Source organism: Mytilus trossulus, chromosome 11 (assembly GCF_036588685.1).
Source record: "Mytilus trossulus isolate FHL-02 chromosome 11, PNRI_Mtr1.1.1.hap1, whole genome shotgun sequence".
In the NCBI taxonomy this organism is placed as follows: domain Eukaryota; kingdom Metazoa; phylum Mollusca; class Bivalvia; order Mytilida; family Mytilidae; genus Mytilus; species Mytilus trossulus.
Window position 1 is genome coordinate 35,645,760 of NC_086383.1, and position 15,988 is coordinate 35,661,747.

At 32.0% G+C, this 15,988-nt stretch overlaps 1 protein-coding gene across 1 annotated transcript in view; it reads right to left on the reverse strand.

Moving 5' to 3' along the window:
* The window catches only part of LOC134689999 (alpha-amylase-like), a 73,311-nt gene extending 71,710 nt beyond the window's left edge, over positions 1–1,601 (reverse strand). The window contains exon 1 of the mRNA XM_063549970.1: positions 1,113–1,601. Coding sequence (XP_063406040.1) covers positions 1,113–1,601 — 489 coding nt within the window. The remainder of the gene's footprint in view (positions 1–1,112) is intronic.
* Between the last annotated feature and the right edge of the window lie 14,387 nt (positions 1,602–15,988).

The window sequence follows — 15,988 nt, forward strand, 5'->3', positions numbered from 1 at the left end:
TGTTGTTTTCTGACCGAAGAGTTCTTGTTGGCTTGTAAATGTGAACTAGATCTTGAAGGTTCTTCTGGTATTAAAAATGAATGCTTTATATAACAAACACTGTCAAAAGTTGTTAGTTTTATCCTATCCTTAAATGTTATTTTGGAATGTACATTTTGTCTATAGCTATTTATTTGTTCTTCCTTATAGATATCACAGCCTATTTTTACCATACCATTTTTACATCTCGACAAAACATACTCGGTTAGTCTGAATGTAACATTGTACTGTCCTGTCACATAATAATAGGACGCGTACAACAACCAACCCGACACAGCATCTGTCCTAATACCGTCTTGTAAATGTCTATAATAAAGCTTTTGAATGTTGCTAGTATGACTTATCATTGTTGGTGGTGGTAGACATTGTACTGCGTCTGCCCTTATAATGTCTAATTGAATCAATGATAAATTTAGACGATTCCGACTTTTGTAAAGATTCTACAAATTGCAGCAATTCATAACACCGAAAAATGTTTGTTGCAGGTTTGATACTTCCACAAATCCTTTAAAAATAAAAAATCTAAAACAATGAACGAAGTTTCATTCTTCGAACCTAATAACCGATGATTGTCGTGTACACTCTCATTCGGAAATAAATGTTTAATCAATCCATCAATTCCACCACATTTTATACTATCCAGTACACTATGAAGTTTTTTATTGTTATGTTGGTCAATTTTTCCTAGACACATGTTATGGCTAGGTATAAAATAGTTCGGACAGTAACAGTTCTTTATCCATAATATCAATTTATCAAGACAGAGAGAAAAACAATAAAACAATCTAACTAATTGAAAAATCTCAATATCCTGTTCCTCTCAGACCCAAAATAACGCAGTTTTAAGAAAGTAAGAACATAATAAATCTTTGACATCAACATTTATATTTATGATACGCCGTAATGTTAATTTTAGAAGACCATAACATAAAAACTGAGTGTAATTAAATGAATATACAAGTTGTTTTTCAGCCATTGAGAAAGACAATCTCCATAATAAGTTATTATCTAAAATACACCTTGGTCCTATTGGTACTAGAAGACATCCGTGTTTTTTTTATTTTGTCAATTACAACATTGGGAGGCCATTGGTGTCTATGACGTTTTGGCCACGAAATTGCGCTATACGGGAAGTATTCACTTCGTAGACACATTGCTAAATCGTAATTATTACCACTATCTGTTATACAGGGGCTGTGTGGAGATATTGAAAAACCCGCAAAACAATGCTCGAATTTATCCAGAAATAACTTCGCTGATAAATATTTACCATTTCTGTTACTTTCACAGCATTCAGATATCAAGAATTTAGTTTCGGCTTCTGTGTCAATCTCTACGATCAATCGAAGATTAGTAAATCCTGGATGCTCGTTATCTAACTCCATAACCAGTGTAGTATGTTGTACATGTTGTTGTGGATGTTTGCTATTCCATCTATTTTGAATTACGTTTACGCCATTGATGAGATACATTATATCTAAGTCACTACCTGGTAGATCCTGTCCTTCTGCCAAACTTCCGCTTGGTATTTGTGTCTTATTATTATCTACCAAATTCCACATCATATCAGATATGATAAGTCTTGGCTCACACCGAACAACAAGCTATAAAGGGCCCCAAATACATATATCTTGCGAATATCGATTTCTGTACCAATTGTATAAACTAGGTGTGTGTATAAGTATTTGTCCTTGAGAGCATTTCCCGGCCAAAGCAATCTGTCTTTAAATAATGAATTTCTACATTTTACTAAACGCTGACATAATAGATACAAGAAGATGTGGTATGCGTGTCAATGTGACAACTCTCCATCCAAGTCACAATTTGTAAAAGTAAACCATTATAGGTCAAAGTACGGATTTTAACATTGAAAGTTGGCTCACACCGAACAGCTAGCTACAAAGAACCCCCTCCCCTCTCCCCCCCCAAAAAAAAAAGAAAAAAAAAAGAAAAAAAAAAAGACTACGGTAAAACAATTTCAACTGGAAAACTAACGGTCGTATCTATGTTAAAAACCAGAAACGAGAAAAAACTTATGAACGACAACAACAAACGCCAACCACTGAACATAAGGTTCCTGACATGGGTTAGGTACAAACAAATGCAGCGGGTTTGAATGTTTTGATAAGTACCCAGCTTCACCCTTACCTGAACACTATAAAATATCAATTGACATGGCTTAACTCAATCAAAAGATATATTAACACAAGTGAACATACATGTATACTGAACGAATACATTTGATCTATGACACTATGTAAATACAAAATCAATAGAATAACGGGTAAGATGTAAAACATTTTCAAAAAGACCACCATAACCATAATGTCTGTAAAGTCAAATGTGTGAAAGAGTTACATGCCTTCCTTTTTAAAATGTTTATCTTTTTGCAAATTAATTGGTTCATTTTTTGTCAAACTCCACACACTGTCCATTGTTGTCTCATGATGGTTGAATTATTCTTGGATTATGATCATTTGCTCAGATACACTAACTGCACTGCATTTTATGGTACTTTTGAGCATAAGGAAAAGTAATTTATATGCATTTAACATGTTTAATTATGTAATTATGATCACACATATTGAACAATAGCCATTGATTCATTTGTTTAGACTTCATTTGACTAGACTATGCGGTGTGGGCTTTGCACATTGTTGAAGTCATTGACCTGTAGTTGTTAACTTCTATGTAATTTTGTCTCTGGTGGAGAGTTGTCTCATTTGCATTCATACCACATCTTATTATATTTTAGTATTATAATTCACATCGTTTTTATATACAATAAACTTCAATATATTTCTTGTTGATAAATATATATTCCATTTGATTTTTGATACCATTCTTATTTATTGTGCCCTTTATATCTTGCTGTTCGGTGTAAGTCACAGCTCTGTGTTGCATGCCGTACTTTAACCTACAATGATTTACTTTTTACAAATTGTGACATCGGTGGAGAGATTTCTCATTGGCACTCATACCATATATTTTCATATCTATTATATCCAATTCAGAAAGTTATTTTCATATATTTTTTTTATTAATGATGATTTATTGAATATAATTAACGTCGTTGAAATTTATTGAAGTTATGTGTATACTAAGATATATGTATTTGGGGCCCTTTATAGCTTGTTGTTCGGTGTGAGCCAAGACTCAGTGTTGAAGGCTGTACATTGACCTCTAATGGTTTACTTTTTTTAAAATTGTCATTTGGATGGAGAGTTGTCTCATTGGCACTCACACCACATCTTCCTATATCTATACACAATTTAGAAAGAAAATCAACAGTACTGTACCGCTTTTTTCAAATTTTGTGTATAGATTTTTATTTTAAAAAAGCACGTGCCCTTTAACGCGCATGAACTCCGAACCGACACTGGATGGGCCAACAGGAAAGAATCTCCTGTTGCAAACCATGCAAATCCACATCAGTAAAGATATCACATAGAGAAAAGTATAGCCTCAATAAATTTACATAACAGATAACTGTTAATGTATCAAAATATCCCTGACCGCAATTACACTGTACACGAGGCAAAGACACATAATTGCAGACGATCGATTCGTGATAATTTCTTAAAATGTTTGGTTCGTTGATTTCAGTGACCTTTCTCACAGCACTCATCAAATAAGAGGTTGCTATATAAAGCAGACGCTGTATATTAAAGAAGACCGCACGTTTATTATGATTTTTGCTTTATGTGTGTGGTGTGTGTTTGCTGCTTCAATTGCACATACCCAAATTATTCTTCTTCTTATGTCAATTTAGATTCTTGATGTATGCATACATATTTTGACATCTGATTAAAAATTTAATCACCAATCATAACATTTAATGTGCAATTATATCGAAATGTTTAGTTTGTCTACACTGTACGTTTATTGATATTCTTAATTACCGAATACTAAAAAACTAAGTATTAGATTGAATAGCGTCTTTCTCAACTAAAATCGTAATCTTAGATAAACATTTCTGATTTAATAAGAAACATGAAACTTTGAGAAGAACCATGGCGTTGTCCTACTAGTTTCGACATATGAGTTTAAACGTTCTTTTGGTATCTGTCGCCTCTCTTTTTCTTTATATACAATGTTATCAATTTACAACATCCCATTCGCTGATCCTAAATTGTGTATAACCGGATGCGACTTATTACCAAATTGTTTTGCCATGAGGAACATGGACTTTGATGTATAGTGAACTTTTTCATTCAAGTTTAATTAGTTTGCCAGTAAGGTGAACATTTCACTTTCATTAATTTAATCTGTAGTATTTTGTGTTTCTCTCTGTTGTTTCTCACTTTGGTCATGGTATAGTGTGTAATTGGCTTAATGTATAGCTTTTGATTTCAGTCTTGGTATATTTCCACCAATTAAGACTTTCTTGTTTTAATAATAACATATTTCGTACCTTTATTGTAGTATATACAGTTCTGTACGTATTCCAGATATTCATTTGAAGATTTATCAGGATATCTTAGGTTTAGTATACACTGTTCTCTTTTGTTCCTTCTATCTAAACATTCTTTATACATTTGCTCAAACTGTTTTATTGTCAGCCCGAAAACATCATTTGAGATAACAATCCCTCCGTCTAAAGACTCGGACATTGATGGTGTGTATCTGCGCCTGCCATTGTAAGGAAAACGTCAAACATCGTATTTTTGCAGATATATAATTTTTCTCATTTCAAACATATTCTCATTTTCGTCATTTAGTTTTTGTGATTCGTGTTCATGATGAATCTAAGAATAGAAACCATTAAAAACACCTTTATTATGACAAAACGTTATTAACCGTTATTAGGTAGTCTTTTTTGTAGTTTAACATCACTGTTCGTTGTTTAAAGTCGCAATCTCTAAACAAGGAACAGGTAAATCATAGACTGGTATAAATTCACAACGTTCCGACATGACAGGTTACATTTCAAACCATTCATCACTGTTCATGAAATACAACTAGCAATTTTTTTCTATGTTTTTAGATCTTTCCAATTTGATGAAAATTCGACGTTAAGCCTTGCGTGTCATTGCTCCAGATTTACATAAGATTGACAAGTTAAGTTACAAGAATAGGCGTTTGATTGTTTACATTACCGATATTTTGCTGTCCTGAAATGCGTTTTCAAAAATGTTGAATTTGTACCCAAAAAAATCAAATTTTGTTTAAGATATATTCCACAAACATATATATTAACAAACATATGCCTAAATTCTAGTTATTCTTTAACTTCAACATAAGTATGATGCAGCAAAATCTTAAAAAGTATAGCATATCATTTTACTGAATCTTAGTGTGCTTGTTAAAAAGTGGTATATTTATACAGTACGAAATTAGATTCAGTGGAGTCCCTGCTCCTGACTTATGGTTAAATACACCTTATAATGAACACAATTTATAGCTTACACCATGCGAAAAGAAAATCTACTATTGCGCCAACTTTCACGGTATACATTCCCTACCATACACACTTTCTCTCTGCTAAGGTTCTTTGTAAGCGTTTGCAAGTTCCCAAACAGTGATGATTAAACTTAGTGTGTATTGTTGTTTGATATATACAAGTCTTCATATTTCTTTTGTGTATTTTCCTATCATCTCGGATCCATGATCGCTAATAATAGTATCATAAACACCAAGCTGGGTAATGATTTTATAAAGTGCATGCAAAACAGTAATTGGGTAAAAGTTTGGTATAGGCTTTGTAAAAATAAACGTACTGAAATATCGACTGCAGTACACACGTAACTGTTGCCTGACTTGGACACTGGAATAGGACCGATAAGTTAAATTTCCAAACTTGAAAAAGACAAATTGGAACCTGAAAGGCAACAATTCTGACTTTAGTCTTTCTTCATTTTTCTTGTAGTCATGTTACGACACTGACCAGCATGACACGATTTTATGAAGTCGGACACTTTTCCTGCTTAATTTTAAAAATAATAATGTTCGGTTATCAAATCTACTGTATGTTGAATCCCTCCATGGCCTCTAAGTGGTGAATTGTGGTAAAGCGAAATAATTGTTTTAACTGATATTACCGGAAATGCAAGCTGATACTGACAAAATTGCTGTATTCGCTTAAATCTTGCGGCTCCAGTGTGAAAACGCAAGCCATCGAATAAAGAAAAATCTCTTGATTTAAGTAGAACTTTACGAGCTAGTTTTTTGTGATTGTGGTTCATCGACTTTTTTTTTAGATATCAATAAAATATTGTTAAACTGCGGGTCATTAATTTTTAACTTTTTTTTTACTTTTCAGACTCAAGGAACACGACTTTGCCAATTTACCTCTATGTACTTTTCATAAAAAAAATTTGTAAGAAATTGCGTCCATGTGCGTTTGCTTCTAGTGAATTAAACTATGTTAATGCAGGGCTTGTTAAGTTAAGGTGAAAAGCGGCAATCATTCTTTGATCATCGTCATGGTCAATTTTGTTTAAGAGTTGAAAACGAAATACATTCTTTGATAAACATGACGCATTTTCGAAGGAATATCCGCCAAATTTGCGGCAAGCAGTCAATTATTGCATCTGAATTTTGAATGAAAATACCTGGTTGACTTGCCAATGGCACAGACATTGGAATGTTAACTATAGGAATTAAGAAAGTAAAATTGCTGAATTCGGCATCCTAGCTTAGACTCGTAATTTAATGGCATATAAGTGTTTCTGTGAAAGTACTTTAATTCGTGGGTATCAATTTTCGTGGTTTGAGCAATATTTACATGTTCGTGGGTTTTTACATTCGTGGATTTTAGTTTTCTACAAAAAAAATTATAGAAAAATTAAAGCCTTTAGAAATGAAGGTTACAAATAGTATGGATTGAAGGAAATTGCAAAGTAAACATTGACCCGTGTTAATCGTTGTGATAACACTTATTAACCCATGCGAAATTGATCAACAGATTTAAGACCATCAAAGGTGTTAATTAGGCCATACACATGTCATTTAAAGAAAACAGTAAAATAAACATACGCTATAAACATATCTTGCATTGTCAAATAATTCTTATCAAAATCAAGCCCAGCATGAAATTATTATTTTCCATATGTACGAGAACTATGAGGATATAAAATGAACACTTTATCATATTAGCATTTCAATACCGGAAATCGGACTTTCATCGATCAAAAATATTTTTTTATGAGAATTAAAATATCGAAAGTTGTACAGTTTAGGTTAATAAAGATTGAATGGGTATAGTCCTGCATGCCGTTGTAATTCTGTGAATGCTATTTAAGTCTTTTTAGATTTGGCGTTATTCAATATTTTCTCTATATCATATCGTAGTCAAAACTACCGCTGGCGATGGGGATCTTTCCATGGCTTGATTTAGACAATGGTTGTTTTATTTTGTTGGACACTTAATTTCGTTGATAAGGTCATCCACGAAAACCACGAAAATTGGTACCCAACGAATAAAAGTACTTTCACAGTATTAAAAAGAGCTAGATGGTCGTCACTATCATATCGGTTCATGAGAAACGCTCCATCAAAGAAAATCAAAAAGTTATGAGATAAATCGCACATACATAAATAAACAGTTTTATTCAAATTTTCAGCCATTGGAAATAAATAGTTTCACGAAATAAATCTCCCATACATATATCTATGCAGTTTTAATTTTACTATGATGCAGTTCGACGGCCATTTTCTGCCCTAACATAATGTGGTGAGTCAAAACTATTTTTTTCTACAGTTGACAATATTGTCTTCATTTTTATGTTTCATATTGTCATTATGTTTATATCAGGTACCAATTGTTTCGATTTTAGGGTTCTCCAACATGTAATATACCTAAATTAGGTTTGAGGAATATATATATAAATATAAACGGATTCAACATACAGATATACAACAATATGCCTTATTTGGCATATCAAAATGCATAGTTTATTAAACGAAAGGTTTAGGTTTTTTTAATTATTAACCCACAACCTACCTATCGAACAAGTGCATAGACAAACATTTGAAACCCAAGAATGTTAACGTTACTTGTGTTTTCTAAATTATGGCTTTTTGTAGAATGATTGAATTCTCAGGCAGTAAATAAATCGGTACCTAACATTTAGTTATGCTATCATTCATATATTAAAAAAGCATTGTTGATTATTTCCATTTTTATCAATTTTAAATTGGGAATGGTGGTATACAGGGTTGATTATTCAAAAGGTTTGATATAATTATTTCAAAAAAGGATTGACATTTCATATTATCCTGACGTTATGAAGACATTTTTTAGAATCCATATGTGGTTAATACCAATACGCAATGAAATAGTTTCACAGTATTTCTGACATGTCTGAAGACCTTCTTTCACTGTAGACAAAATATGTTGAAATCCATCTGACAATGACCAATTCGTTCTGTTTAGGACCTGCAGATGGACCGGTAATGTACCGTTGTGTCTACGGAAATGTTTTAAACTAAGGTACCTATATTAACAAAGTAAGTTCACAGATTTGCCCATTAATGTAATGTTCGTTGAAGCCACGAATGACTTGTCAAATGATATGTGTTGTATATGGGATTACCTGAGTACTCATTTATTTCCTATTCTTTTACAAGACAAAATAGACTTTGATCGATCATTCACACAGTTTTTTCAACTTATGAATTCGACTTTTTATCAGAGACCTGATTGTTTTGACCCATTCTGACAAAATGTCCAGTTCAACAGCTTCTCGTTTAACCAAGGCCCTGACATATTCCTCAACATGTATCGTAATTATTTTGAAGTTATGGTTCCAATAGATGTGTAAGGGTTTTCATAATTTAGGATCACGATGTATCAGCTTTCCGACACGTACATGTTGAACTTTGTATCGATCCCCTGTAAAAACATGCATATGACCGCATGGGCTTTACATATAAGACGATTGTAATTAGGAACAGTCATATGTCAGAGTTTGCTTTTTTATGTATTCTTCTAAATCAAGGCCAATCAATACTTGTATATAGTTATCTTATTTCGGTGCAATGGTTTCTGTGTAACTTTAGGATACATTAGAATCAGACTGATTTTGAAAATAGGGTTGAATTTTAGATGCTACCTCCTTGTGATAAAAGACGTTGCTGGTGTTGACAGCATCAATTCCTATATTCATATAACTAAAAAGGACGAAATTTGCTCATTTCATCGTGTAAAGATTCTGATCTTATTTGTTTAATCAGCTAAATCACAAATTTTACTGACCAGTTTGTTTATTGAAAAAATGTTTTAAATATCCCTTGCAAACATTTTAAAACAGTAACAGGAAGTGAAAGATAATAGATCTGATGGTCCGGGTTTCCCCAAACGTGGTTATAGTGCGAAGACCAGAAATAAAACACACCGGATTTTGTTTAAACAAATCAGAACATATGTGTACCATATCCTGTCATCCGAAAAGTATATGAAACCCCTAACAGATCAACTCTTTGTTTGAGTTCTTACCTTTTTCGTATCACAAATGTATTGATAAAAAGTTCAAAACCGACAAATCTTGCAGTCATAACTACGTTTTTATATTTAACAAATTGTCATTATAAAGTCATTTTAGTTGGTCGTAAACTTAATCGCTGAAAAAAAACTTAAATGTATATATATCATGATGAATCAATGCCCTATATTCTAAAATGTGTTAGTGTTTAATTCAACTTACATTTCTATCATTTGAAAACTGAACACTTAAAAGTACTTCTTCAGGTATTTCCACTTCTGATATCAAAATTTATTTTGTAAACCTATGACGCATTATATTGGCGTTTAAATTTAAATGACTCGATCCTTTTGATAAAGTATGAATCTTAAAATATAGTCAACTTTAAAGTATACTAAAATACAACTCGTATAGCCGTAACACATTACTTTGCAAATTGTTAATGTGAATATTTGTGTGTATTAGTGTGTGTGTTCATATGTGTACGCGCTCTTAATTATTTTACATTGTCATACATTTGGTAACGAATGGTGTAATAACAATAAGTACACATATTTCGGCTATTTTGTTTAGCTGTTTTGATGAATGAATTGGTCGCTTACCAAGTAAAGGTCGATTGTATATTCCGTGCTATAGGACTTTTTCTGTCATAAGTTGGGATCAGCATTTTTATGAGTAAGCCAGAAAGATGATTCTATATAGAGCACTTTCTCTTATTTGTACTTGATTTATTCTTTTTCTGACGTGTGTATTTTTTTCTATTTAATTCAATTATGACGTCAAGTTTTCTTGTTTTCCTCTAAATTTTCCTATTGTGACGTCACGAAAAAAAGCGACCATGCCTGATGAATTTAAGAAGGGATAAATAGGCCGACGTTACCAAAGATACAATATAAAATCACATGTTGACAAAAACCCAACAACACCCTTGTGTCCCAGTTTAGAAAGTGCTACATCAAAGAGTAATGACTGAACACACAAACTCGAGTGCATTCCACATTCCAGAATTTTTTCATTTCCATTAAGATCTAGCTGTAAGCATATTTTGATTCGACTAGTGAGCTGATAAATATTATGACCTTCAAACTCATTCAAATGTCTTTTAAGATCACCGGCAACCACACGTTGATTTTGTTTTATACAATGGTTTCGAAAAGGGTTAACATGACACATAATTTAAAAAACGATGAAACACAGTGATTTATAGTGATTTATCAGATCAATTCATCTAGCTTTTTCAACCAACAGTACTGATTTTTTTTAGAGCATTTTGATCAATTATTTCATGGCAAAATCTGAACCAATTGTCCTTAACAGGTTTTGTTTAAATCATACGTTTTGAAAGGGGAATATAATTGTACATGCGTTTTTGACCATTTCCTCACATGACACGCTCAAACAGAATTTTTTGCACACAGTGTTCATTATGGTCGTCATTTTGCCTGTTAATGTGTCTTGTAAATAAAACTGCACATTAACAAGAGATTAGAGATGCGTATAAAGACTTATAATCCCAATTACGAATGTTATAATTATGTATCGCCATACAATTGTATCGTAAGCATGCATGTAATGGGCGGACTACGTAGCTATATCTTACGTGTGTCAAATTCATTTTACTTTGACATTGTTTGAGTAAATACAGTATGTTTACACAAATTACCACTGAATAAGGGGAGATAATCAAATGACCGTGCAAGTGCATGTACTGATATATTGCAAAATGAAGTAATACTAGAAGTCGTTCGTTATACATTCGTTTGTGGGTAAAGTTTACGGAATCTTTCAGCACAATTTTCATATACTACAAAATAAATTAAACTATATTTCCTTTAACTTGTAAGCAATGGAACAAAGTAGGTTTACAAAATAAAATAATTAGCTTACTTGAAAACAAGGAAAAATTGAGTTGAAATTAAGCAATCTAAGAACTGAAGCTTTCTAATTGAAATAATTTTATTGCTCCCTTTTATGAGTTGAAAGTTGGAATTTATCTATTTTTATGAATTAAAATTTTCAAGTTGAATAGAACATGTTAAAATGACCTTTTCCGAAAATTCCGATATTTTGACAATTCTTGAAATGAAAATTATACTTTAAGCAGATGTACAAGATCAACTCTTTTAGATATAATGGTAAATGGTCATTATCTGTCATAAACCTACACACAAAGATGTGCATAACTTAGAGTATTAAAGTATAGTGAACCAGTACATACACTGTGTATGATTTGATCTTGTCAGAACTTTTAAACCTTTATGTTAAGTTCGTCGTAAAGAATATGCTTTTGCCATCCATTTTATTCCCGTCAAGTTTGATTTGTTTTTATAACTAACTGTATTAGATGTTTTAATTTAGATTTTTATTACTGTGCACACTTATCATTTATGAGACATATACTTCTTTAAACAATCGATCTGATATTATTATATACTAGTATCCATTTAAAAATCAAAATTTTTGAAAAACAAATTAAAGATATGTATATTAGTTTAAATGCTCTTCATATTAACGGGTTTGGCTTAAAAACTACTTTGATCTGAATGTTCCTGACTTACGTAGACGAAACGAGTGTCTGGCATAACACATTAAAAGCCTGGTACCTTTGATAACTATTTACATAAAACACCTCTATGTTTCATCAATTTTATTTCAATGTTCCTTAAGTGTATGTACACCTAGGATATCAACACCGGTTACATAACTACATAAACTTCATGTCCCGAAGTAGTAAAAGGTAAGTAGTTTGGTTTATTTAACACTTTTACGTTTAGGCCAAAGTGGTGTTTCCTTTCTCTGGTTCGCGTTCAATCGCAGGTAATGTAGGTGTATAAAATTGAAAGGTAAATGAACAAATTCGGAATATAAATGTGTGAATAAATCATTTAACGAAATGAATGGATATATGAAACCGCATATAATAATTTGGTGCATATCAAACTAAGACATGTGAGCCCTTTGTAAGATTAAATTCATGCACTCAAGCAATGCAATTTGAATCAATATGAATAAGTGTTTAGTAACTTGTGGTTTATTCATAATTTGTGTGCGATTGTCACTTTAACGCTTAGACGAGTTTGTTCTTTCGTAAAACATACTAAACCCCACAAAAAAAACCTAAAAAAAAACCAACATAAAACCTTCCATTGTATCGTAGTTGTAGCGTGATTGTCAGTCTACAAAAAGTAGGGCGAAAGATACCAGAGGAATAACAAAACTAATATGTTAAAAATAAAAAGAAAACGCCAAGGCCAAACAAAAAAAAAAAGACAAAAAAGAACAATATTAAAAAAAAGTACAAAAAACACAAAATTAAAAAAAAAGTCTGGCCAAAGCGAACCCCGCCAAAAACGGGGGTGTTCTCTGAAGCTCCGAAAGGGTAAGCAGTTCCTCCTCCACATATGGCATCCGATGTGTTGCTTATGTTATTAAAAGCCCGGTAACAAATCATTTTCGATTAGTCACATTCCGGAAAGGAGTACGAGATTGAAGTTACGACATTAGGAACACATCCGTTATCATCTGTGCTATCAATGCCACTAAACTGGTGCAGGAACCGTCTAAGGTGTCAGTGAGATGATAGGTTTTGTTCACTGACGAATACCTTACTGTGACTCTGAGATAAAAAAAAAAACAGCAATAAAAGCGCTATTCCCTTACTTTTGTTGGCACACATACTAATGTGTACAATGGAATGACACCCCATATTATGTTCTATCATGTTCCAACTTAAGTAAACCATTACTTAATTTGAAATTCCTATGGGTGAACTTATTTCAACATAACATAGCCCAAGCCATCAATACATGTAAAATGTATATGACGCGTGCTTTTTTTCGCCGTTAACTGGAGAAAAAATATCTGTTGTGGTATCAAATATGCTAAATCTGCCGTTGAATGAATGCTTGTACGGCTGTTTAACGTCCAGTGGCAAATCCTGAATATGATAATTAATCTTAGAATTACACAGACATATACTTATCCCATTTTCTCTGTATTTACTTATCATGTTAAAAATACTACATTTTCTTATAGGTATTTAAATAATAAAAAGAATAGTGGCAGCACTTCTCAATTTTTCACTTTATACTATTTTACAAATCGTCATATAAGGTATTACTTATTATGAAACATATTCAGATAATTTTATATAAATCCAAGAAAGAAAAAAAAAATGACATTTATATAGTACTTGTTAGTAAATCTTTGTAAGATGCTAATATTGTTTCCAATATTTGAATAAATCGTTGCCGTTGTTATTTTATTGTCCTAAACAACCCTAATTTTTTTTTTACGTATTTAGCAAATTCATGTGCAATAAGTGGGAATTGTTTGAGTAATGGTGTGTCAAATATTTAACTTTTCACATACTAGTTAAAAACAAGGTGTTAAGGTCATAATATCAAAACATTAGAACAGATCAATTACTTACAATACACCATTACTACTGGATGCGTTTATCCTACAACAAGTCAACTTATGTGCAAATTAAATAAGAGGAATACTAGTATCTAGTCTTCATTTCGATTGAGCGGATATTTCAAAACAAGTTCAGCTTCATTTAGGTACAACATGTTCAATCCGAGATTTAGCATTTATATGTATCTTAAAATTGGAGACATTGATCTAGAATTTAACTGGAAAAAAAAAGCTTTTATTAAAAAAAACAAAAAAAACCCCAAACGATTCATTCAATAGGTATGTGCATTCTATATTACATTTTTGTGCTTTGACAGTATTGTACAAGTATATTCCCCTTCATTTGCACAATACTTGGTTGGTGCAAAAAACACATTATGACATTTGAATATTTTTATCTAAAATCTAAGTTCCACATAAGGAGCTGTGCGTTTAGTTGTACAATAAACTACTGAGTTGTGTATAACGCTGTGTATTCATGTACAACAAAACGCCATACGCAGAGTGGTACACAACTCAGAATTGAAACGTTGATATGATGTTTCTTGTTACAAGGGTGGTACGCTCTATAGACGTCACAAAATCCGCCATGGTTAGAACTATAATCTGGAAAAATCCACATGTGACATATCTTACATGTAGAACCATTATATACATTCCTCTAAATCAAATTGGAAGTTGTTTGGTTATTGTCTATGTGTCCTGCCTTTTCTTTATAAATATGACAGTTTGGTATTGAACGTTCAAAATGTACATAACAATCAATATATAAAAACAAAAAGAAAAATGTATAAAATAAATTGAAGAATATAGCGACGACAATTTTTTTATATATTCATAAAAGTAATGAAAGCAGTGGATAAAAGAAGAGCAAACAAACAAAACGCACACCACTGGCCAAAGTCATATAACTCCTACAATTTACATATAGTGACAAGCAATCTCACAAAATATACTTTAAAAACATTTTGAGGTTTGATCTCATAGAAGTATGACCAGATGTATTTGTGTAAAATTATCAGTCTTATGATTCCCGCAGTAATCGCAACAGATGTTTTGTAAATTGTACAAGACCGTTTGAAAAGAATTATCATCAATTGAAACGATCTTAAATATAAAAAAAACCTGTTAACTACTTGGATTTGGTTAACGACCTTTTTTGGGATATTGAAGTCTTATATGAAAGGAAGACAAGTGTGTTATAGGGCAAAATATGCTACCCTGTATCATCGAAATGTTAGTGCACACGTTAATCCATATCATGGGACCCTACCTCGATGCTCAACAGAGAAAAGGGGATTTATGCAGAAGCCAGGCTATATATATTCCTTATCATTAACTGTTTATTTTAACCTTACTTCCGCAATACAGATGATGATATCCAACTAAACTGGAAACTCAAAATTGTTAGAGGGACGATTGAAGACAAATCTGTTCGACAAAAGAGATGACTTCACCCACCCTATTTCTATGTTGCATTATTTGCTGCTCACAAGGAAGTTATTTAACCGAGAGTTCTAAGTTGGAAAGTTAAAATAATTCTTTTATGGTCAGAACTAACAGGATTTAATAAAAATGTGTCCCACAATTACAAAGAATTTGTCAAATGACAATGTGTTCATGCTGTACGAAACGCAATTTGGTCGGCTTATGAAATAAACTTAAGAAATTATCTAAATAAAATATTAAACGAAGAAGTCCATTTGATGGTTATTGTTTGTTGCTGTTTTTCATTTATATTTTACTCTTTTCGGGGCATTTTATAGCGGTATTAGTTATGCTCATAGATGGTCGTACAGTCACATATATTTGTTGAGGTATACTAATAGTAGTCATATTTAACTTGGTTTTATTTTGATAGTTGTCTCATTTACAATCTTTTACAATCATTCCTATTTTAACATAGTGTAAGAATTAAATATAGTATAACACTTAAAAATTCTGTTATAATGTATTCCAAATTATTAATGAATTTTGACATACACAATTAAGTCTCACATTACTGTATAACTTCAATGACTTACCCATAGAGTCCTCCTTTGGTCAAACATACAGGTTGTACCTTAGTAGCTGATAGTACATAATTTATTTCAAATAATAATGAT